This window comes from Micropterus salmoides, unplaced genomic scaffold (genome assembly GCF_014851395.1).
Source record: "Micropterus salmoides isolate LMB-PRFRI ecotype aquatic unplaced genomic scaffold, ASM1485139v1 Ms_hic_scaffold_2, whole genome shotgun sequence".
Taxonomy (NCBI): domain Eukaryota; kingdom Metazoa; phylum Chordata; class Actinopteri; order Centrarchiformes; family Centrarchidae; genus Micropterus; species Micropterus salmoides.
The window spans coordinates 10,632,289-10,658,704 of NW_024041150.1; the positions used below are offsets into that span (position 1 = coordinate 10,632,289).

General features: G+C 42.1%; 1 protein-coding gene across 1 annotated transcript; it reads left to right on the plus strand.

The window, feature by feature from the left end:
- cd99l2 (CD99 molecule-like 2) lies at window positions 1-26,412 on the plus strand. Its single transcript, XM_038731100.1, has 10 exons — window positions 1-218; window positions 7,382-7,444; window positions 9,238-9,285; window positions 13,211-13,321; window positions 13,796-13,876; window positions 17,348-17,416; window positions 17,559-17,612; window positions 17,726-17,845; window positions 19,130-19,195; window positions 20,326-26,412. The coding sequence occupies exons 1-10, from the start codon at window positions 158-160 to the stop codon at window positions 20,385-20,387; spliced, it is 735 nt and encodes a 244-aa protein (XP_038587028.1). The 5' UTR covers window positions 1-157; the 3' UTR covers window positions 20,388-26,412.
- Window positions 26,413-26,416: the final 4 nt, after the last annotated feature.

Consider the following 26,416-nt stretch of genomic DNA (forward strand, 5'->3'; position numbering starts at 1 on the left):
ACTGTATGGGAGTGTCACAGAGCCGAACGCCTTGAATGCGGCTTTCCAGCGAGACGGAGCTCTGCGGCAGGCTTGAGACAGACTGAACGGCGACGGGCTCGTTACTTAACCGCTGTTTTATCGGTGTATTCTGGGTGTGAGTGTGGAGACTGGAGTCATGGCTAACCGCTCTTTGTGGTCTGTCTGTCTGCTGCTGGCGCTGCTGCTGCCGCGGGAAGGTAAGGCTTTGTCCCGCACACCTCAGCAAGCATGATGTGCCTTTTGTGCCGCACTTCGATTCGAGGCCGACTAACGGTCCGCCGGCGTGGAGGCAGACGTTTAAGAGACAGAGAGCAGATATCCACTTATATCCACTCAAAATAATAATCTGTTAAGTAAGTTATTAAAGTTACATGTAGAGATTGTATTTTTGAAGCTTGATTCAGTTATTGTGTCTCCATTTGCTCTGGGTCCAGATGTTACTGGTAACCTTACTGATATTAACTGTAGCATAAGCTGTAATATATTTATTAAATTATTGATTCTATACCGCTTGTTACAGTAATGTTAGGTGTAGTGATTTTACATGTGGTAGTTATCAAAGGTATGTGGCAACACCCACAGTAACCTCTGTCTATTTGGACCACAGCTGCACAGGCCTTGCTGAAAATGGGGTTAGATCTCAGTGAGTTAGTCATTTGAAGTGGATCATTTAAAAGCAGGTATTTTCATTCTGTCTTATTGTAGCTCTTGTCCTCATACTCTATGATCTTCACATTACCACCATCCAGACAACCAGGTGCAGAGACATCCTCCTGGCATTTTAACTACGTTTTATCCAACCAGAGCCTGGCTAGTAAATGCAATACTGTGATGCAGATTATGCAAATGACATGATGTAGTAGGGTAAGCAGTGTTGGAGAACTAGCAAGAGACAGCTAGATTTAGAAAGTATCCAAAATTGGCAAATTAATGCACTGGCAGAGTGCACACAGATAGCTAGGTAGACAGGGATTGATATGGAGCTAAAAAGAAGAAGCTGGACTCAGTGAGGACCGGTCACATCTGGCTGATGCCTGGAATTATGTTTATGTAGTGATGCAGAAAGTAATGCGGCATTTAGACCAAACGCGAATTTAATCCACGCAACGCTGTCCTGGCAGGGTTTTATTGCTGGACAACTGCTGAGTGTTCACACACAACACGATAACGCGAATAAACACAACTTGCCATTACTACAGTTGTATGAACCCAAAGTAAACATTTTGCTGTAATTAAATAGCAATAAACGGATCAAACCGATGGCAAAATAACTACAATATGATGCAGATTTGTTAAACATATGAATTCATGCTTTGTCAGGTCTGTCAGCAGGACAACAACTTCTAAAATGTTTCTTTTCTGAATGGAGTTTGGATCGATCAGGGCTATTCCATGCGAGTGAAGATAAATCAAGTTGTAATCCCAAAAACTGAAGTATAAATCTAATTTAATAAAAGCAGTTTACTCCGAGCTCCTCCTGAGAGCAAACGGCGTAGTTGTCAGAGCATAATCCAGTCCGACTACGGGTGTTTATTTGTCAAAAAGCTGGAGCGCTGCTCCCTGCACCTCTCCCCAAATTTAGGAGCTCACAGCCAGCCACCCGCTCTCTCCACACAACACTCTGAAGCCTCGGTGACGTACGGACAATCTCAACGCTGATAGCCTATCGCGTCAGTCAGCGTCATGCGACTTTATCGCTTGAGTTGAAAATATTCAACTTGCGCGAATTCCTTCGCGTCGCCGGCACCGCTACGCATCTTTGCATTGACTTTGTATGTAAACTCACTGCCCCTAACGCTCACTTAGCTTTTGGTCTGATAGCACCATAAGACTGTGGTGGTTGGTGTGGTGGATGGGCTTGTAGTAGGGTGGTATCAAGGTACAGTATCTCAAAAAAGTAAGTACACCCCTCCCATTTTTGTAACTATTTGATTATATCTTATCATGTGACAACACTGAAGAAATGACACTTTGCTACAATGTAAAGTAGTGAGTGTACAGCTTGTATAACGGTGTCATTTCTTCATTGTTGATAAATAAAAAGATATAATCAAATATTTACAAAAATGGGAGGGGTGTACCCACATTTGTGAGATACTGTATAACGGTCATCCAGGGTATTTAGAAATCCCAAAGGTATGACTTTCAATTTGATCAAAAATACAGATAGTCCTTTTTCTATTACACTGAAATAGAGATGCTGTATTGAGGTCGGGTTAGGGTGGAGCGATATGTTAAAAAACCGGCCACCGTCAGCCCAACAACCGGCGACTCCCCATGTGTTCGCACAGGTGTGAGGCTGTAGTTTCAGATGGGAGATATGCACAAAATATCTACTATCAAATATCAACATATTCTTGCGGTTCTTAATTTTGGCTTCCAACAATTATAAAAACAAGTTAATTAAATTAAAACGATTTGCGGCTGTGATGTTGTTCCAGCCGAGATGACGGGGTAATAACTTGCTAGTCAACATTATTAGCTTAAGCCTCTGGCATTTACCTGGTCCGTAGTTGTAAAATATTCTGGATTTATACTTTCCTCACCGTTGGTTTATGTAACTGCATCTCCCGACAGAACACCACGGTTGAATTTCAGCGTGGCAACATAAGGAGGTGACGTCAACTCCAACTTCACCTGTCACCTGCTGTGCTCCACCCCGTCTGCGCGCGCACACACACACACACACACACACACACACACACACACACACACAGCATTGCAGTCTTGCTCTTAGCAGATGCTGAAATCCTGATTTCCTATTTCATCGGCTATTTTGGATAATACATAATCATTTAAAAAATGAATCATTCAATTGTAAAACTTCAATAAATACATGATGATTCCTAAGTTCATCAGTAATCATGTTAATAATCATGATTTTCAATTCAGTTTCAATTCAATTTTATTTATATAGCGCCAAATCACAATTTCAGGACCAAAAGAATCATGATTATGATTTTTGCCATTATTGAGCAGCCCTAACTGGTAGTATGTTTTAAGGGGAAAGGACATGAACACACACAGTGCGGGAAAGTATTAACAGGATTAAAAAAACAAAATAACCAACAAGGGAAAATTACATCGGTTAGAGGTTCTAAATTTCTGTTTCAATTAATCGTCTAGCGCTACGATAGACATTAAAAGCTTCATTCGAAAATCTCAATAGAAGCTTAGAATGTTAAAAAAAAAAGCACATTTGGTGTAGCGCTAAGCAGGCTAACTGCTTTTCAAGTGCCTTTATTCCATTACTGGTACCAGCTCAACTCGCCACCACTCACCTCGCCTCGATTCAGTTTTGGCCCGCTGTCCTCCGTTTTCCATCGCAGATAGTACCCCTCAATGTAGCTGGTCATCCTAGCAACACCACACACAACTGCCGTGACCCACACACAGCTCTCTCTTGATTTAAGTTAAAGAGTTCCACATAGATCCACATAGTTGACTTCTCACCTCCAAATTTCTCAGAAGTGGCGAAAAAAGTAGAAGTAGAAAAAAAGGCGAGTAGAGTCGAGGCGAGTTGAGCTGGTACCACGCGGTGGAAAAGGGGCTTTAGACACAGCTTTGTAGGCTGGACCATATCATACATGCTACAGTGACTCCTCCCACCAGCAGTTCATATATCGTATACCCCGGTGGAGGGCTGTGCGATATGACGATATATATCGTTTGATGATAGCAAAATGTCTATCGTTTAAAATTATGCTCTATTGTTTATTTTGTTGTGTCGTAAATTCAGTGTTTAAGAGCATACAACGCTTTGCACCGCAGTAAAGTTAGTTTTACGTTGGACATTCGACAGACATCTGCAGACTATTCAACTATTCACCGCAGTGCGTTCTTCCACACTTGCCAGTGTTGCAGGGAAGAAATTTGCATTAAGATTAAGACAACTTGCGGCTAATGACGTCATTTTTGAAAGAGAATGAAGTTTACTCATAACTGGATAATACTGAACAGGAGGAATCAGACCATGCACGCAAAAATGAGGAGCTCATGCCAAAGAGAGAAGTCTGAGCCACGCAACACTAAGTTACTCCAGCCGTTTCAGCCAGCTTTGCAGCAGCAAGTAGCAGCAGTTTGCTAACCCACTACCTAGCTAACATTAAATAGTTACATTACTTGCTGTGTCATTGTTCACTCTTTATCATGGTGCAGAGAAAAATCACAATTTATAATATGAAAAATATATAATATACATTATAAAAATAAATATATAAAAATTCTATATCGGGATATATATCGTTATTAGGATATAAAATGGCCTACCCCGGTGAAATGTCAGGAAGGTTTGAAGAAACAGATACTGCCCGAGCCTAGTATTAAAAATTCAGAAGTACATGACTAAGTGCCACGACAATTTGCGGCTTGAAGTAATGACGTCATTTTTGGCCCACAGAGCCTAACACTGTGCCAAGCATAAGCCAGAGCAGGGCTGGACAATAAAACAATAAAAATAATTATTGCAATATCATTTTTTTCTGTAACAATATAACAAATGTTCAATAAATATTCTATAAATTCAATAAATGAATCATACACGAATTAGAACTTAATTTTTTATTAAGATGTTTATTTTGTTGAGAAAAAAGCTTTTTGTTGACAAAGATTTTATCATAACTGTTTCGAATGTTCTGCCTCACATTTGCTAAGTGATCCACTGTTTGGCTTCAAGTGTTGACCATGAAGAAGAGTTTAAACCACAATTAACCATCAGGTTTCTTCAACTTTCACTCAGGAGCAAAAATCAGCCTTTAAACTGGATAGAAATAACAATTTGATACTTATTGTGATAATTATCGACGTTGAAAGATATAAAACTTTTTATCATGATAACAGTTTTAGCCATATCGTCCAGCCCTAGCGCAGCGTCATCAAGGATTCGGCATCTTGCTTATTTGTTTTGCATAACACGCATGGTTCTCAGGAAAAACAGACAGTGAAAATGATTTGTTGATAATCATATAGACATCATACCAACAACACTACACCTTTTTACTACAGTTTCAGTGTCTGGCAATGGCGCAGTGGATAAGACCTTTGGTGTGGGAGACCGCTCCTGAGGTGTGCGACTGATGTTTCTTTGTGTTAACAGGGCTTTTATTGTATTTTTTTTAAATCAAAAGCAAAGTCTGTGTAGAAAGATAAGGCTGGTAGTAGCAGTGCTGTCAGTGTGGACGCCATGTGCCTGCCAGCTGCACCAATTCAGCATGGTAGCTGTCATGCACAGGTAGCGGTAAGCGGTGTGGCCCTGTCCTGTACTGCAGCTGCATGTTGACCATATTGTTACACACACACACACACACACACACACACACACACACACACACACACACACACACACACACACACACACACACACACACAGCGCCATGTGTTCAGTTGTGAGTTAGCTAGTGTTTTTTTTGTCTCTGCTTTTGTTTTCTGTCTGGTTAATGTTCTCTGCTTTGCAATACGGACAACAAACAGAAGATTAGTGCACTGTGGGCCCAGTTTGGCACCAGAGCCGGAATTTTGTAACACCAGCAGGGCCTGGGAAACTGATCGCTACAATGGTCATACTCAATCAAAGAGATCAATTTCAGCTTAAAGACATTCATACAGCATGTGCTGAATCCATTTTGGATTTATGTGTCAGATTCAGTTAACGTGTCTGCATGTTCTGCTCCTCCCTCTGTCCCTCTCCTCTGTCCCTCTCCTCTGCTCCTCCCTCTGTCCCTCTCCTCTGCTCCTTCCTCTGTCCCTCTCCTCTGCTCCTCCCTCTGTCCCTCTCCTCTGTCCCTCTCCTCTGCTCCTCCCTCTGTCCCTCTCCTCTGCTCCTTCCTCTGTCCCTCTCCTCTGCTCCTTCCTCTGTCCCTCTCCTCTGCTCCTTCCTCTGTCCCTCTCCTCTGTCCCTCTCCTCTGCTCCTTCCTCTGTCCCTCTCCTCTGCTCCTTCCTCTGTCCCTCTCCTCTGTCCCTCTCCTCTGTCCCTCTCCTCTGCTCCTCCCTCTGTCCCTCTCCTCTGTCCCTCTCCTCTGCTCCTCCCTCTGTCCCTCTCCTCTGCTGCTTCCTCTGTCCCTCTCCTCTGTCCCTCTCCTCTGCTCCTCTCCTCTGCTCCTCCCTCTGTCCCTCTCCTCTGTCCCTCTCCTCTGCTCCTCCCTCTGTCCCTCTCCTCTGTCCCTCTCCTCTGTCCCTCTCCTCTGCTCCTTCCTCTGTCCCTCTCCTCTGCTCCTCCCTCTGTCCCTCTCCTCTGTCCCTCTCCTCTGCTCCTCCCTCTGTCCCTCTCCTCTGCTCCTTCCTCTGTCCCTCTCCTCTGTCCCTCTCCTCTGCTCCTTCCTCTGTCCCTCTCCTCTGCTCCTCCCTCTGTCCGTCTCCTCTGCTGCGTCCTCTGTCCCTCTCCTCTGTCCCTCCCCTCTGCTGCATCCTCTGTCCCTCTCCTCTGTCCCTCTCCTCTGCTGCGTCCTCTGTCCCTCTCCTCTGTCCCTCTCCTCTGCTCCTTCCTTTGTCCCTCTCCTCTGTCCCTCTCCTCTGTCCCTCTCCTCTGCTCCTCCCTCTGTCCCTCTCCTCTGCTGCGTCCTCTGTCCCTCTCCTCTGTCCCTGTCCTCTGCTCCTTCCTCTGTCCCTCTCCTCTGTCCCTGTCCTCTGCTCCTTCCTCTGTCCCTCTCCTCTGTCCCTCTCCTCTGCTCCTTCCTTTGTCCCTCTCCTCTGCACCTTCCTCTGTCCCTCTCCTCTGCTGCGTCCTCTGTCCCTCTCCTCTGTCCCTCTCCTCTGCTGCGTCCTCTGTCCCTCTCCTCTGCTCCTTCCTCTGTCCCTCTCCTCTGCTGCGTCCTCTGTCCCTCTCCTCTGCTGCATCCTCTGTCCCTCCCCTCTGCTGCATCCTCTGTCCCTCTCCTCTGTCCCTGTCCTCTGCTCCTTCCTCTGTCCCTCTCCTCTGTCCCTCTCCTCTGCTGCGTCCTCTGTCCCTCTCCTCTGTCCCTCTCCTCTGCTCCTTCCTCTGTCCCTCTCCTCTGCTGCGTCCTCTGTCCCTCTCCTCTGTCCCTCTCCTCTGCTGCGTCCTCTGTCCCTCTCCTCTGCTGCATCCTCTGTCCCTCCCCTCTGCTGCATCCTCTGTCCCTCCCCTCTGCTGCATCCTCTGTCCCTCCCCTCTGCTGCGTCCTCTGTCCCTTTCCTCTGCTGCGTCCTCTGTCCCTCCCCTCTGCTCCTTCCTCTGTCCCTCCCCTCTGCTCCTTCCTCTGTCCCTCTCCTCTGTCCCTCTCCTCTGTCCCTCTCCTCTGCTGCTTCCTCTGTCCCTCTCCTCTGCTGCTTCCTCTGTCCCTCTCCTCTGTCCCTCTCCTCTGTCCCTCTCCTCTGCTCCTCCCTCTGTCCCTCTCTGGACTGTAGTCCTGTCTCAGGGGGACTTAAACCTGGCCGATGCTCTGGGCGATGATGATGACCGTACACTGTGTGAGTACAATAGAACACCACCCACCTGTCACACCTGTCCTCCTGTGTGTGTAGTTTGTATCTTCTCCATGTCTTCTGTGTTTGTTGGAGTTTTCTCTCACAGTGCAAAGACAAAATGAACTGGAGTCTCTGGCCCCCCGTAGACGTGCACCACTTTACGTAAATCAGGAGGCAGAGTAACATGTTGGTCTCATGTCTGAATAAACGCCGAGTCACAGCGGTAATTTGAAAGGTTGGACCTGTTACTTTTCTGCACAGTTCTGAACTGAATGCAGTTAGATTAAAGGCTGCACATCTATGGTCCATCCACACAGGTGAATTCACTTTTTTATGTTTTATGTATTCAGTTAACTGTTGTGTAATTTGTTTTTCTCTTTTTATTTCCCAGCACAAATATCTGAATGTGTTTGTAAGGCTTCTCCACAATAGTTTACATTTCTGGTGGGGTGAATAATAAATCCTTAATTTGACCACTTGTCAGTCTAAAATGCTGGAATCAGCCTAAAAAATATAACCATGTGTTAGTTTTTTTTTTTTAATTCCCTGAGAAATACAGAATATATTACCTCAGTGTCCACAGTAGTAGCTATGGTGCTTGATAGATGGATGAATTGTAAGTACTTCTATTACCCAGAAATCTTTACACACTAAGTTCTCAATTTGCATCCTGCAGGGCTCGTGTGAGTTTGTCGGTAGATTCTTATGTAAACACACTACGCCCAGATGTATCTCTCAGAAAATCTTGTATCTTCATTGGTTTCTGTTCATTTTGTACAATATAAATATCAAAAAAGAAACTCTTAAAACTTAAACTGAGTTGTATAATCCATGACAACATCAGGTAGACAGTAATTTGTTACTTTATCATTGTGAGATAATATAATGTTACCATATGAAAGTAGAGCCGACTGATATGGGATTTTTAAGACCATATCGATTTGGATATTTGAGGATTTTAAAAAACACCTGCGTGAGATCAATGATATTTTTCAAAGAAAAATGCTGCAAGACCAGGCAATAGTGTGCTTCCAACTTTGTGCAGCTGGAGAAAAGCAACTGCGGCCGCTGGACTCGGCGCCTACAGCCACCATGCTCTTGTGAGGTTTTAATGTCATGGTGACACAATTTCTAACCAGCATGCCTTATGTTAAGTCCAGCATGCATCACGTTAAGTCAGCGGCGCCGCAGAAAGTCAAACACACCTACTGTGTTGCTAACAGAGGTGTTGCAGAGCGCCCTCTAGTAGATAAACTATGCAACAACAAAACTCACAACATGAGTGAAGGATACATTTTCCGTCTGTCGTTTTTTTTTTAAATTGTCATTTATCAGCTGTTAAAAACATCAACAGACGATTTATAAAGCTGATTCTGATTTATCGTCATGGTGATTTAGCGATGGGGAGCTAAAAGAAAGCTCAGAAAAGACTGTATTTCTTAAGGTGAGACACAGCAGGCAAAAACATAATATTTTCACGCACTGGCCAATTTTGAGATTTTGGACTACTTTTCTTCCTTTACATGTCTTCTTTCAGACTATATGGTCATTTCATTTGTACCAGCAACCAATCAAGAAAGTCCAGAGTCAGATTTTAGCTAAGTTCAAAATCTGATTGGCTAGTGTTGATTTCTAACAACGTGATTGGTTTAGATGTGTCATGGGACACTTCCTGGTTTAGCTTTTCGCAGGTGGCTCTGTCTCTTTCTGAGTGTTTTGTTTGTGTAAGTGTGACTGCAGACCACACCAGGTAAATCAATCAACAGTATATAATTCATCTTTCAATTTCACAACAGTGACCCCGTCACCAAAGCCAGCAGCACCAGCAGGAGGACCAGGAGGAGGTAAGAACCACACACAGCTGCTGATACAGCGACCATTTAAGAGAGTGCAAAATGCCAGTTGATTGGGTAAGGAGTGCTACTTTACAAATGCAGGCATCAAAAAACAGGTGCTCTTTGGATCCAAGAACATACAAATTAACTTTTTCCAGCTGTATTTACACATTCTAACCCTCAACATCAAAGGGTGCTAAATGGTTCCCACCTGACATCAGTTGTAGTGGTGTTGATTATTCACATACTTCATTCGATTACTAGTAGTGCATAGAAACGCAAAGAACATACCATGGTTGGAAAGGTTCTTTCAAAAGTTAGGATAGAAAAAGCTTTCAAAGGCTTTAACTACGAGTCCAGTGAAGGGGGTCTCATTTATAAAACTGTGCATAGAATCCTCACTAAAAGTGTACATGCCCCCAAAAGCCAAAAAATATTCAGACTTGCGTACGCACACTTGTAAGAAAGTTCCTTTATAAATTACAATCAACTTGAAAAGTGGTGCATGTGAGGGAGCTCCATGTCCGACCCTTCAAACGTCCATAGTTGCCTATAAATGGTGAAACACCCCTCATTAATATTAATACGTCCTGACTGCAGGAAGAAAAAGAGGCAAAATCTGACAGAAAAGCTACAAAATGAAATTTAATCCAGTGTGGACCCACACTGGATTTCCCCGTTTAAAAAGAGATTAAACCAAATGCATCCCGCTTGTGTTTGAACATTTATTTAGGCTACACAAACAGTCCACTCACTTAACGACGCTGCCGATGAGTTCAAATAAATATGACTTAAATATGACACAAAATAGTGTTATATTTCCATGATGTGTTTTTACAAGCAGCGCATCACATCCACACGCTAGCACATAGCGTTTGGCTCGAAAAGGCAACAAACATAATAATATAATGATAAGTGATAATAATAGGCTATATGAAACTACGCTCTCTTGTCCTCCTGTTAAAATAAATTGCACTGCATGCAAGTATTAATGATACCGGATTAAACTGCACAACATATTTGAGGCGTTCTTTTGCAGAAACAGATATCTCCGTTTGTGTTTATCATCCTAAATGTGGTTCTTTGTGTGCGCTGCAAATTTTTTTGCGCACTTCAGGGAAAATCAACCAAACCTGTGTTTGTTTATTCAGAAAGGCTTCAAGCCAGTGGTCAGCAATAGGCAGCCAGAAGCAGCCCGCCAGCAATAATATCTGGCCAGATTACTTTGATCCCTGAAAATAAATAAATTGAGAGCGGCTGGTGCTAAAATAGATCTCAGTCATGACAGCTACAGTTACTCACACAATCATTCAGTGATTGTGCCTCCAAAATAAAAGCACGAGAATGTTTTTTGCAGCAATGCTTTATGTCAAGTTTATTGAGAGCTTTTACTTTGAAGAGTTCTGAATGACATTCAAAGAGTCTCTGGCCTGCTTGACACACCTCTGAAAAAGCCGTCAGTAAACGTGTGATTGGATTCCCCTGAACTTCCTCAGGGAAATGAAAATAAGCGTCCATAGGTTAATCAATGCGGATCAAACGCCGGGACACACGCACACTGCAGCACATGCTTTATTGTGAGCGTGTGCAAAAGTGTCCTTATAATCAGTTTGTTTAACAAGGAGAAAAAAATATCTGCAGTTAGTTGGAATCGATCTTAAAACCTTCCAAACGAGAGTTCCGCACTGTACCGCCTGAGCTAAACGTGCACACAGGATTTGAAATAATTTGACTTGGTTCTGGTCCGCCATGTAATGGCTTGAAAAAAACTTGGCCCGATGCCAGACTTATTTGGCGACCCCTGCTTTAAGCTTATAATACTCAGAGGTGATATTTCAATTTACTTTTCACAATAGAAGGCCTAACTGTTTCATTCTTCTGCCCTTCTGACTCTGTGAGTCGCCGTTTCTCATTTCTCCTCTTTATGTGCGTACGCATGGTTCAGAGTTTACTTACAGGACCGCATATTCTCCCGTCAAGTTTCTTTTTTAGAGATCACAACCTTTGCGTGGGAAGTGGCGTACGCACGTTTCCAGCCCTGTTTTGAATGCACTGTTTATGAATGAGACCCCAGAGCATTATTAAGAAAAGGAAACCATATGGCACCACCAACACCTTGCCTACATCGCGCCGTCCCTCCAAACAGAATGACCGAGCCAGGAGGATATTAATCAGGGAAGCTACCAAGAGGCCATTGGCAACTTTGAATGACTTAAGTCTTTATGGCTGAGATTGGTCGGTCTGTGCATGTGACAATAATCTTTACACAAAGCTGGCCTGTATGGCAGGGTGGCAAGAAAGAAGCCTCTCCTGAAAAAGGCCCACACTGAGTCTCGTTTGTGCTTTGCAAAAAAACACTAATGCCATGTGGCACAAGGTTTTACGGTCAGATGAGACCAAGATTGAACTTTTGGGACTGAATTCCAAGTGTAATATTTGGCAAAAACCAAAGTACACTACCCAGAACACACCATACCTACTAGGAAGCATGATGGTGGCAGCATTATGTTGTTTACAGCAGAGACTGGGCAACTGGTCAGGATTGAAGGGAAAATGGATGCAGTCAAATTCTTGAGAAGAACCTACTGCCCTCTACTAGAAAGCTTAAGATGGACATGTGGTTCACCTTCTAGCACGACAATGACCCTAAACACACCGCCAAAAAAACAACGCAGAGGCTTAAGGATAGGAAGGTCAACGTCCATTGAAAATCGGAAAATGGAGAGCAGTCAATTCCAGCTCAACACGAAATTTGAGTGAACTCAAACAATTCTGCAAGGACGAACGGGAAAATATTCCCCAATCGTGGTGCGCAAAGCTGATAGAGACATATCCAAAGAGACTGATGGCTGTAATTAAAGCAACAAGTATCTGTATGAAACGAAGTCAGAAATGGGACTGTCATGACAGTCATGGGACTGATCACTTTTCCAACTCTGTTTTTGTAGTTTTCCTTATTAAGTTTCAGAAGTGTTGCCTTTTTACATTACTTGAATGGCAGAATGTGTAAATAAAGTTGGATTTTTTTTAAGGGTTTTGATTTCAGGCTGAAAGACAAAAAAAAGTGAATACGAAATAATAAATACAGTATAAGCTAACTGTTACAAGTGGCTACAATAAGGATGAAACAGATAGTAAGGAGAACGGCGGTGAAGCTAATGTTGCTTTAGAGCTGACAGGAAGCAGACACGCAGTTCGTAAAACGGATATACTGTACATCACACTATGTTGTGCAAGTAGAGAAATGGACAACTTTTAGTGGAGTCAGCAGTCCTCTGAAAAGTGTCTAGTGGGCAATCATCCGACTCCAGTGTTTTGGGGAAGTTCCAGCTCAGATAAGACTTGGCCATGGTGATCAGACATCTGGATAACTCTGGATCAGGGGACCTAATCACCAGTTAGATCACCAGGCATCTTTCTCCTGGTCACAGCAAACACTTTGAACTAAAGATGATTATAAGTGACAACAGTTTCTCTAATTATGCAAACTGACCGTAAAATGTGAATAGAATTACTACAACACTGTATTCTATACAATTGGATAATATGAAACAACACCAGCTGCGCAGACGCGGAGACATGGCTGGTAGCAGTTTGCCCGCTTGAAGCACATTCCTGAGGACCTCTCTCCATTTTTCTAAGATCAATGGCCATCAGGTTCATGCGACTGGTTTTGTTTCTGGTTTGGAACCCATAGGTCTTGTTTATTACAGCCTACTGACGTGACGTAACTACACTTACCGTAGCCTGGTTTATTCGCTCCAAACCAGATGATGGAAATGCACATATTTCGCATTGACTTTTGTTGTTTTTTTTGCAACATTTCGAAAATCCGCTTAAAATGTGCATGACAATTAGATGGAAACATGGCTCCTGGCTCTATACCGTACTCAGATACAGCAGATACAGTCAGTGTTGTCAATGTTCTCTGCAGAGCTTGATTTGGAGGATGGCATCATCACCACTACCACCAAAGCTCCACCCAAGGTTGTGCCTAAAGTCCCCACAGGTACCAAGACGCCAGTCAAGCCCAAACCCAAGCCTGGTGAGAGAACGCACCCTCCTCTGTGTTTATAGCCAACTTTCCTCCTGAGGCCTGTACCTCAGCTGCAGAGAGCACCTGTATTAGAAGCAGACTTATATCAGCAGCATGCCTTTATTTCCCTGCTTTATATAAATACTATAAACTAGTTACAGTGTTGACTTTACACCAGAACCTTCAGTCATGTTTATGCTCAGCTGGTACAACAGGCTGATGATCTATAAAATACAAAGTATATGTGGTCACAGATGTCCAGTTCAATACAGCTAGAGACAAATCTACACAGGAGCCAAAACATTTCACTGTATAGTCCTTTCTAAAAGAAAGGTCAGCGTGAGCGTTTAGCAGGCAGGTCAGTTTGATTTTGGTTTGGTTTTCCCCCTGGTTATTGACTTCTCAGTTTACAGTAATGTTTTTTTAACATCCTGCATTTGCCTTTATTTTGCAACAACATCCCTGACCTTTTGACCTCTACAGCTGGTGATGACTTTGACCTTGCTGATGCCTTGGACCCCAAAAATGACATTGGTGGCCGGGATAAGAACCATGGGCAGGGAGGTGGGTTGACGTGTCTCCCAGAAGATTAGTATTTGTAGCTATTTGTTTAACTTCACTTTAAAATCATCATTATTTATGAAATAAATGACTTAACAATGATTTCATGTGGAATTAAAGTCAATATCTTTAGAATATGAACATTTCAGAATTGGATGTATTGACAAAAAGACACAGTTGTAAACAGCAATATATGCTGATAGCCCCACCAATAACTCATGACACCTCAACAGCTTAATGTTCTAAAGTTCTACACAAGGGATTTTTAAGAGATAATAAGTCAGGTTAGGTAAGATTTCAGTGACGTACAGTATGGTACTGTTGTTTGGTACTGGTGCCAGTGTGACTTGAGTTTTGGTACCCGACACTAGGGCTGGGACGATTCGTCGGCTTAGTCAACGTAATCGATTACGTAAATACGTAGAAGCATCGCCGCATCCATTGTTAGTGACAGTTTCCAGCTACAAGACAGCGCCTTCGACCGTCTAAAGTTTGGAAGTATTTTAGACATAAACTCAAACACGTGCTGCTCCGTCTGATCTGTGAACTGTAAATAGCTTCACTGCAGTAGAACTGCTGTCCACGAACACGTGAAGCGAAAGGATCCCGGAGCGCTGACGGCAGCACCGCAAATCCTGTGTCTCCACACGAGCACAGCACATTATCAGCACACGTAGTCCGTTAAAATGTATTTTCTTCATCGCCATCATGTTAAAAGTAGTGCTGGGCAAACGATTTAAATAGTTTAAAACTTGAATAATGAATTCTAAAGTAGTGTATTGCACACTTTTAATGTAAATGTACTGCTATATACACAAAAGTGCAATAACGTGGTTTGCAAACACTTTAAACAAATAAGGTGCTTTTTCCCAGCAGTATTCCCTTTACACAGTAGCAATAAAATATTTCTTGTAAATCTCAACTTAAACATTAATGTAATCAAATCAAATATTAAACCAAAGCTATCTTCCACTGCCAGGGAATGACCTTTTATCTAGCTTGTTAGAAAAAAGTTTTCTGAACAGGTATAAGCAGAAACGTTTTTCTTTTATCAGGGAGCAGCATAAAGAGCCTGTGTTCAAGTGTCCCTGTCAGGGTGAGGTGAGGCTTTTTGTAGGCGACGCGCAGCACAGATCATTGGAAGAGACTGATCCACGCTGTTTGTGAGTTTCCAGAATCTATTATTGTTTACTAAATTAGACATCAACAGGAGGGAATTCACACGGCAGAGCATCCCCGCAAAACTAGATGAAGGCCAATCAGGTAAAGTTATGTAGCCTATAATTTTAACTTAAGTTGCACAGGCTACAGCTGTGTAGCGCACAGAAGCTGTTGCTATGGTTACTATCCATAGACCGCCTGCCGTTTACTCGCAGAGTGCTGTCTCCCGTTTACCTGGGGAGCAAAGAGCAACCCTGCGGGGCCAAGCGACTTCGCTGTGATTTGAAGAACGTTCCTAAGATCGACATCTTCCCCAGTACTAACCAGCATGCAGTCGCTCTCCACTTCACTGTGGCATTTGATCGCTTGTCTTGCTTTTGTTTATCTACTTCTCCCACACGCTGCAAGTATTCTGCCGACGCCTCCCTGCACTGCTTTTCACTGACCTTCGGACTTTCAACATGATAAAAACTGCGTTAACATGCGATAAAATAATTATTGGCATTAATTAATTAAAGCGTTAACATGCCCAGACCTAGTTAAAAGTAATTTCTGGCCCGCTGCTGTCACAGTAGCGTAACATTACACCGCGTGTCATCTAATGTTCGGCTGTTTCATAATTTCTGCTTTAATTAACGGCCACGTCTGAGCGAGAAAATTACAGACAATCTGTGACTGTCTGCACAGTCTGTGAATCGTTTCAGCTGTTTTCTTTGCCCCACACTGATGCAGAAAGACATGTGATTATCATACTGCATTACTCAATATTGATATAAATCCATGTTTTAAGTAAAGTAGCCCAATTAATGTCTGTTATTGTTATTATCACAACACATCGGTGACATGGAAATTTGATGCATTTTAAGATATGCTACTATAGTCATTATTCTAATGTGCTTCATCAGGATGATGGAATAAAATATTGATTTATTGATTAGACATGTATTTGATAGATGTTTTGGATAAATTGGCACAGTAATCACATAATAGGCAACATATTTTTTCTTTAGAATACACAAAATTAGTTGTTAGATTAATCGATTTGAAAAATAATCGTTATGTACAGCCCTACCCGACACACACACACACTGAAGTACAGGACTAATAGATCTATGGAACATTATTTAGGACACTATCAACATAATATTAAAAAAAAAATTTAAAAAAAGAATAATATAATATTCTTTTTGCAGCTTCAGTCACTACATACAATAAAAGTATGATAATATAAAATCTATACGTATAGCCTAACAGGAACCCTTTCCTCTGCTTCACATGTTACTTTTGCATTCATTTTCTTTGAGTTTCACTGCTGAAGAGCAAAATATAGCTTTCGTCCATCCCCATATGCATTTAAACATTTTCCTTATTTCATTCTCAGTTAATATTTTATGCATGTACAATGTAGTAATTAATTCAGTAATTTCCCATGGAAGTCCTGATGAGTGACATAGAGAGCCTAAGCCCCTCCTTCTGGTGGACCACCATGGGACCTTATTTCAGAAAAAATATGTCCTTTAGTCAACGGTGAGAGACAACAACCTTTTGCTTCCGTTTGAATTGTGCATCAGGTGAGACACATTTGTGTAAGGCAAGGCAAGTTTATTTGTATAGCACATTTCAACAACAAGGTAATTCAAAGTGCTTTACACAAAACATAAAAGCAACAGGGAAATATAAAAAAGTTTAAAAGCAGCATAGGAAAATTGAAAAAATACACATTAAAAAAATAATCAAAGTTACAGTGCAGTGTACAATCAGGGTTAAAAGAGTTAAATGGAAAATAAAAACAGGCTGAGGGGTTGAGCAAATAATTGAGTTACAATTAATTTGAAAAGAGAATAAACAGAGAAGTACACTTAATGTACATGTACTTAATGCTAGTTACCTAGCTAGTAGTAAGCAAGCGGTCTACGTTAGCTATCATCTGTTTTTACTTACAACATAATATTTTAAATCCACAAACATCATATGTGTTACTCAGGGTACAGTTCAAACAAGATAAAAAAATTGTAATGTCTCGCCTCATTTTTCTGACCTGGAGATTCCGGCTAGTATCGTACATCATTTTTCCTGAATAAGGTTCCAGGGGGTGGAAGGGACTCTGGGCTACAACCTGTAATGAAACACTTCAGAGCGGCACGTTCAGCCCTACAAGAAACCAAATGGATGTTTGGTACACATGATGAATGAGACCATCTTCTGCATCACATACACCACATCACTTTAACAACCCCATGAGCTTTCTTTAGTTTATAGATTATCATTCAATAACTTTCATCATCCTCAGTGTGGTGATATCTCCTCTTTCAGGTGGATTTTCTGACAGTGATCTGATTGACGTTAGTAAAGATGATACCTACAAACCCGACAAAGGCAAAGGTAATGTCTGCACTTTTTAATAAAAAGTCCATGTACACCTCTGGAGCTACAGAATATTTAAGCCTGTCGTTATAGAAGACACCAACACTGCACAGAACAGAAAAACAGGCCAGATATTCATGTTTGAACTGTGTTTGAACAGGCGGACATCCAAGTGGTGGCAGTGATCAGATTAACCAGTATGATGACAACAATGGTGGGTTTTCTCTCTCTCTAGTTTTTATTCATAAATGTATGTTTGGCTGCCTGAACTTAATGTGTGTGTGTGTGTGTGTGTGTGTGTGTGTGTGTGTGTGTGTGTGTTTCCAGAGACCACAGCAGAAGTGGGCACTATTGCAGGGATAGTTAGTGCGGTTGCGATGGCGCTGGTGGGTGCAGTCAGCAGCTACATCTCCTACCAGAAGAAGAAGCTGTGCTTCGGTATACAACGTAAGGTTTTCAAATTATATACTGTAATGAGTTGTCAGCCACTCTACTCTGCACTTCCCCTCAGCTCTACTGAGCTTCTTGCCTTCTTTCAGCTCAATGTTTTGGTTTTACGAGCAACAACTTTACTGTTTTGGTTCAGTCTCACAGCACTCTCACTTACCTGTCCACTACCTGCTCAGCACAGTCAGAAACTAGCTGGTGAACACAGTGGAGCATTTAGCAGGAATTGGTGGAGACCAAACTAAAGCTAATAGAGGGACTATTGGACTTACATTCATCAGGTAGACACAAACATGATAATCTGTCACTGTTGAGTTTACAGCTAGTTCTGTTGCACTAAAGTGGCCAAAGAATCAAAATGCTTTACATTTCATGCAGAGTTAAAGGATGTTTGAACGAGTAAGGACAATCAAAAGCAACTGTGTAAACAGGAAGTCACTTCTTAATACATTGAGGGACCAAGTGATAAATTAAACATAGTGTTTACCAAATGTAGGTATGACTTTGTTTGATTTCTTCATGCACACAGAGAAATATGTGTGTTTCAGAGTAAGAAGTGTTGTTATAGTTTCTGACCGATTTAGAGTGAAGAGTAAAAGAGGTAATACAAAGTACTGTCGATATATTTACATTTATTTATTTAGCTGATGCTTTTATCCAAAGCGACTTACAATTGCTATACATTGGAGCAACTAGGGGTTAAGTGTCTTGCTCAGGGACACAATGATGGATTGAACCCAGGTCTCCCACACCAAAGGCAACATCTTATCTATGTGCCATCACCACCCCATCTGACCTTAAACTTGCCAAATGCTGTTTAATAATGGAAATATTAACTCATACCTCCAATTACAAAATGTTATGCTGATAACATTTAATTAGAATGAGTGAAAAATGTTAGGTTAGCATTCTTTGACTTTTTCTACTCATTATAAACGATACTGTATGAATACTACTTACTCTCGCTGCTAGTGACTAAGAACTTAGGAAGGACTTTATGTTCACACTGTTAAGGGCTGGTATTTTGGAGAAAACCGGTCCATTAAAAACGAGGCAGACAGGCTGAATTCTCTCTCCCTGAGACTTAATTTATTTATGAATAGCTGATGCAAACCCAGTCTGGAGATAACACCTGCTCATCAGTTGTAGTCTTAGTATAAAAAGCATTGTTAGAGGCAGTAGATTCAGTTGCAGTTAGTAACAGTAGTAGCAGTACTAACAGCAGCAGTACCACTGGAATTGTATTTGTTGATGCTCACTAACTGTGTTGTTGCTTTGTGGCAGAGAGCCTGAATACTGACATGGTGAAGGCTGAGAACCCTGAGGCTGTGGTGGCTACAGAACCACAAGGTAAACACATCCCTACTGCACTCTACTCACATCTACTACTAACGCTCTGTTCCAATCTCCATTACTATATGAATATACATATCGATTACTATAGAAGCCCAAATATAAAACAATATATTTTTCTAGAAAATACAACAAAGGTGTCCTTTTAACTGTGTCGTCACTTGATAACTCCAGTGGCTGGAGAGAGAGAAGGAGAAATTATTATTATTAAAGGATAGCCTCCTGAGATGCTTCATCTCATTTTCAAGAAGGTCCTATAAATGCAGTAAAAGAAAAGCCCAGAGACCTACTTCAATAAAGCAGTAACGTCAGTATTTTATCACAGGCAGAGCAGACGGTCCTGGACCTAGCTTGTCCAATGAAAACCAATATTTGGTGGGAAAGATTGCACTGCTAATGTCAGTTTGTAGGCTAGATGGCTAAATCTCTCCATCCATCGCTGTGAAGCCTCAGTGAAGAACGGACAATCTCAACGCTGATAGGCTATCACGCGAATTCCTTCGTGCCGCCCGACAGGAAATCGCGACTCTATGCATCTTTGCATCGACTCTGTTTGTAAACTCACCGCCCTGAACGCTCGCTTCGCTTTTGGTCTGAAAGCAGCATTAAAGAATGGGCTTCAGTGCTCATGTGTGGGCGTAGCGTGTGTGTGTGAAGTGGCAGAAGAGAAACACTTGCTGAAGAGACAGAGCCCCAGCTTCACCGGTGTTGTGGCAAGTTGTCCGCACCTCGCGAGACGTTTGCATCATTTATCACAGTTGATGAACCACACAAAGAATATTATTTAGTTACTTGAAATAGGCCTACAAGGAACCGTGATGTGCATGCAGCTGGCAGCCGCATGCCATGCACGCAAAATTCTGCACAAGACAGATGAATGGCAGGCGAGAGAGAGAGAGAGAGAGAGAGAGAGAGAGAGAGAGAGAGAATGGTCAACAGTAAGCCTCAGTTTAGCTGGAAATGTACAGTGGAAGTTACAGAGACTAATAAATAGAGAGTGCAGTTACTTATTAAGTTACTTATCCCGTACTACCTGCAGATACAGTCTAATGTCTGGTGTAATTTGTAAGAGCTGATAGAGATGGTCTCTTCATAAACCAAAGTCTGTTTGGTTTTTCTGTTTGCAGTCCAGCAGACTCTCCTGGAGCCACCCAATGCTGAACCCCCCACTGAAGAGAATGCTGTGTAACAAACACACAAAGGTCCCCACCTACATGCATTCTTTTCACCCCCACCTAACCCCCCCTGTGCACGCGCACACACACACAACACACACACACACACACACACACACACACACACACACACACACACAGCAATGCTATAGGATATACTATCTATTGTGTAGCATGTCCATGTTGACCCTGGAGCTCTCTGCTGCAGAAGTTGGGATTTGTACCCCTTCTACGCTGAATGTGAACACGGATATTTGTTTTTATTGTCTGCTGTAAACATGGCCAACCGTGTATCCAACCTTGCCAAATGTATGTGTATATAGTTATTTATTGTTTACTGTTTAAACACCACTAACAATGTTGGTTTCCAGTTATCCAGCCTTCAGCAAGTATTCTGTGATTTCTCTGCTGTGAGCTTTGGCTTCAGTTGTAGCAGTTTGCAGAGCTCCAGGAACACAGTGAAGCTGGATGACTGGGATAAAACAACAGAAATGATATGTTGGAGAAAGAAACTCCTCTGGGCATCTATGGGTCGGTGTCGAGCTGCTTTGAGTTCACAGGGAGTCAGTCACTGATCAGTGAACTGGACTGACTGAACTTTGAGTCAGTGGCTTGCAGCGTGATTCCATTGAAGATGCTCTTGCTGCACAGCCTAAAGAGCATTTGGGGAAATTTTTAGGCAGCTGAACTCCAAATGAAGCAGGGAGCCCTGTGAGACATGGACAGTGTTTTTTTAATTTTTTTTAGATGAATGAAAGTTGTTAATTGTAATCAGCAATATCAAATTTCTTGACATTGAGTTGATTACAGTAGCTCTCAGTTTCCCCCTCTGACCCATAACTAATTATTTGTCGCAAGTCATAGATAAACTGGAACAACACTTTACAGAATCCATGATTTGGAGGTCTGTCTTTGCTCTTCAGATGTGAAGCCTTGTAGCAGCTAATTATGTAAGGACATGTCAAATGTTGAGATGTGATACAATATGTAAATGGTCAGATGTAACTGTACTAACTGAAGTTACATCATGTAATGATGATGTTGACTGACTATGAATTTCTCTTATTCCTACAAAATGTGATTACGTTTCAATTTACTAAAATATCAATATGGTGTTATAATCATTCATAATTATAATAATGCTATTTATGATTTCATAATCACGGGTATTTGTCCAACAGGTTTAATTACATAATGACCAACTTGGAGCATGCATTGACTTTTAGTAAGCTCCACTGTTAGCTAATGAAGTCCCTCGTTGGGCGTGGCACATTTTCATAGAACTGGAGTTACTCTAGTTAACTACTGTTTACATCATGTGACAGTTACATCATTAGTTGCTACGTCCTGCTCCGTTTCCACCCTCGTCATGTTGTCTATCTTAATGTACAAAGTTGCCTTATTCAGATTGGGATCTTTTTGCAGAGGGGAAAAATAAGGCACCTAAACATTTCTGTGTACTTTCAACCTGTGACTTTTTATAATGTAAATAGCCTAATATTTAAAAAACAAAAAAGCGAAAAAAGTAGAATCAGTTTTTTCATTAGCCTTTAATGACAATGCCTAATGAAGGAAACCTGGTGGTGATGGTGAAATGATTGTAACGAGAGCGGCTGTCAGTGAAGCTCTTTGTAAACGACTGAGCAGCTGTCAAAGAAACGCCCAAATGTTAAAGAAGAAAAACAAATGAAGTTAAAAGGAAAAGCTAGAGCAACATTCAGCCCTGTAATGCTAAGAGTTCGTGAAGTTCAACGTAGCGACACAATATGGAACTTCACACTAAAACTGCTAGCTAAATCAGTTCCACTGCAGTTAGAGCTCAAACATGCACAGCGTGTACTTCTTCTTCTTTCTTTTCTCTTTCTCCGGTAATTTAAAAGGCAATTATTCAATGGTTTGGAAAAGTTGAAACCTCTGTTGTTCTGGAAAAAGCAGACTCGTGTAGAGCCAGAAAATGTGTGACATGCGACTTTAAGGTATCCTGTGGAATAGTGAGGTCTAACAAACACGATGAATGATTTACAAAGCCGTCGAGCTGTTTACATTTTGCTACATTTCTTTATACGTTACCGCCTCCAGCGTAACCTGCACGCACGAGATACTAACAATTCAATGATAATAGTATTGAATTTAAAAACGTACTCAGACATTTAAAATTCATCAGTAAAATCAGTTTATTTCTGAAATATTTGATTGAGAATCTGTGAAATCATCCAAAGTTTCCCCAGTTCATTACAGCTACTTTCTCAGTATGCTTCAAACTAACTAGTTAGTATGAGGTATGAAACAAACCTCTGATCAGGAACACTGGGAGGCTTTGAAGGGGTGGAAGGCTGACGGTATAGTTTCCTATTGGCTGCATCAATGCATAAAATGGGCGTGATCAGCAGATTGTTTCGAGGAAGGTTAGGCAGCCAACCCCTCCCTGAAGTCCTATTTCTGAAGTGTACAGAGGCCTGAAAGTTGTTTCTGTGATGTTCTGGTCCCCGAGGCTCGGCCTTAAGTAGACTTTAAAATGGGCACCAATAGGAAAGATTTAAAAGAGAGGATGTGAGGTGTTTGTAAAAGATGTGTGAAGTCAGGGAGGAGTTTGAATCGGTTGCCACCGCCACAAAGACTGGTTAAGAAAACTAGTAGAACTCAGTCGTAGCTGTAGATGAAGTTAGCAGCAGTAGTTAGCTTTAGGATCTTGAGTAGTGTCATAACGAGTGCTTGTGGACAGCTGTGATGGTTGTACATATTACTGTGAGCAGTTCTGTGTTTCTACTGTTAGCAGAGAGCATAACTATGCGCCATATTAACCTATACTCTTTAGCGTGTGTGTGTGTGTGTGTTTAGACTCTTCGCTTACCCTTTTTACACTTTGTACCGGACTTGACTTTTCCTAATAACTTAGCTTAACTTTTTGTAGGTAGTTAGTGCTTCATGGTGAGTGAGCTTGTTGTGTACTGCCAGTGGTTTGTTGTTTTCCTAAAGACTTCTGACTCTCGTATGTTCCTGAGCGAGAAAGCTCGTGTTTTGACGACCTGGGAAATCAGTCACTGCTGTCTATACCGTCTGACATGTAGTCTATCTGTCTGTTTATAGCACTGCTCACAATCTCCAGTGAGACTTATTGAACCCTATGCAGTGGACTTATTAGAAATTATTCCACCATGTCACATAAAACAGTGAACATTGCCACGGTCACATCATGTGATGGAAGGTAGCAATGGGAAAGATTTACAACTTGAGAATGTTCACTTTATCAGACACTTTATGATTACAGTTGGTTGTGTGAGGCTTAATAAATACATGTAGCATGAGCATGTAGCACTCAATCCATTGGATTTGTCTGTTTACCTTGAATGACGGACTTTGGCTGACGTGAGGCAAGTGCTTCCCAGTGGGTGGCGGTGAGTTTCCCGGTCACAGTTATGACTTGGGCCCTGAGCTGGTCTTGACACTCTCTGTACTTCTTTAAATCTCCTAATTATGTCATTTGAGCTAGTGAGCCACGCATGTTAAGAACAAAGCCAGTGGAAGTAAACATGAATGTGGCATAAGCAATGATTGGTAAACCAACTGCCATTTTGCATGGTTAACGACCCGAGCAGTGTCTGACTAGACTAGAATAGTCTGTATTTACAGAGGGGAATGCGTGAAGGATTTTGGCTCTTAGCCTGAATGAGTTTAAACTCCCTTGTCGGATTGTGTCATTTCAGAAACTGAGGGAGTAGGTCTTGTATAGGTTGGTGGCCTATAAAATGAGTGTTATGTGTCCAACAGGATGCAGCACTGTCCCTCTCTAAAAACAGTCCAGCTGCTAGTCAGTCTATTGAATCTTAATAGAACACTGGGCTCAGAGGCTGGTTGTGCAAAGCTCTTGTCTATGCCAAATAAATGAGACAGAGTGTGCCCATCAGTCAAGTCAGAGCTAGACACAGCAGTCTTAAACAGGACACATTCACTGTAAAGCAGTTTAGCTCCATTGATGTCGGTAGAAAACAGCCTGACAGATCCTTGTGCAACCAGGCCTTGACAGATGTTGATAGCGAAACATCGTCATGTGACTGGTGACCCAGGGTGTCACAGAAGAGAACACGTAGAGAAAGTGAAGCCAAAGGAATGTCTGTTTTTTAGTGGGCTTTACATTTTCTTATAGCAGTCCAACATTGTTTTGAACTGCTTTTTTAAACTTGAGTGGTGTTCAGGGGCTATGAGTGGCTGGAGTAACGGACTGTTTCATTGATCTGCTCACCTTGTATGAGTCACGCATGGATAACCTCTGTGTTTTATCAGCTGTAATTCAAATGGTGCTTCTCTCTTTGCCTTATACCCTGCACAGTCCCACAGGGACGCGCCACAGTACTCATCTAACACCCCATAGCTGCACCTGAGCAAGAGCAACAGCCACGGCTTTCAGCTCCTTTGGGTGGTTACCTTGGTGCAATGGGAGGGGGGCATGGCTACAGTACCCAGAGGACAGAAAGGTGTGGGTGTTTCATCATGTTCAGGCTGCTGAAAGCTTAATTCACACAAAGCAAACACAAAACAACAAACCTTTCTGTATGTAACGTATTACTGAATGTACTGAACATCTAGCAAAAACCTTTGGCTTGTAGCAAAAAGACAAATTCACCAAAGATGAAGAATTGATTGAGATTGACTTTGCCTTTATGTGCTGGGAATCAAATTATGTGTTTTTGAAATAATCATGAAGGAATAGGATGTCTGTGTGAAGTGCAACATTTGACGGTTAGATGAGGACTTGATGGATTAGAGTAAGTAGTGAGAATGTTTTTATGTCTATGAAAAGACAGAACGGATGCACCTGATATCCAATCATGTTGAATTGCCTTTACAATGCTGACTACGATACACAGTGTGTTATTATTGGCACTGCGGTGCTTTAACATTCAGTGTGGACAGTTATCCTGGAACACGTGCCATTCTGCAGTTTGGAGCTGGTGACCAGACTGTACAGAAAATACGGTGGGACTCACACCCTGCTCCAAACACCACCTTTGTGATGTGTTTGTTTAATTTGTGAGGTGGTAGTTTGTGTTGTTCTATACCAGACTGTACAGGTGTGTGACACTGTGTCCACCCATTGTAAATAGCTGGAGATTGATTGGGTGTTCTCGTAGGGCTTGAGATGCAGTCTGTTGTGGTGATGGGTCATACCATTAGACTGCGTTGGGGGGACGGTTGGAAGGTGTATGCAATACCAGAGCAAAAAGGCCCAAAGATGCAGCAGTGATTCAGGGACCATATAGATATGGAGAGGGGGGAGTTTTACAAAGTGAAAGAATCAAGGCTGTCCTAACGAGCAGCTCACTGGCTGATGCAGACCACTCACACAATAAAAAAAAATCCCCCAAGCTATCAGACTTTTAAAATCTAATTAATTAATTAAATTTGTTTTATATTACTGAATATTGTCTGCTACGTAGCAGAAGGGAGTTAAAAACTCAATTTCACTTTACAACCTGTTAAACAAATAAATCTACCTTGTATAAACGGTTAGCTCTGTAGTGTCTCCCTGCTCTCCAAACACTGTATGGTAACTGCACGGTCTTATATGACCGCTGTGCCTGAGGTCTTGTAGCGCAGTCACATGACCCTGCCCTCTCTGTACATGCTGCCACTCTGCCTGTCCTCTCCCTTCAGTACACTCTAGTGCCTGTCGCCGTGTCCTGCAAAGCCAGCCAAAATCCTGCAACCACACGTTTTGATTCAAAAACAGATTCCATGATTTGGAGGGGCCAAACGAGGGCCCAGAAAAGCTATTTATCATTTGATATTTGAGAGCTGGCTTTGCAAGGCTACCTGTCATGTACCGCACACACGCGCTCACACTTTGATGCATGCTTTTCTCTCCTTACTTAAGAGTGTTAAACACTGTGTCTTTCTGACCACTCTGTTGGACAGTCTTCTTTGCTTTAAGTGTAATAGTGAACTCTGCTTTCTCTCTTATTCCACTATAACTCTATGGCAATATGTTACAGTTACTTGTTACTAATATGAACCAATAAAAGAAACCATGTCAAAAGACAAGAGA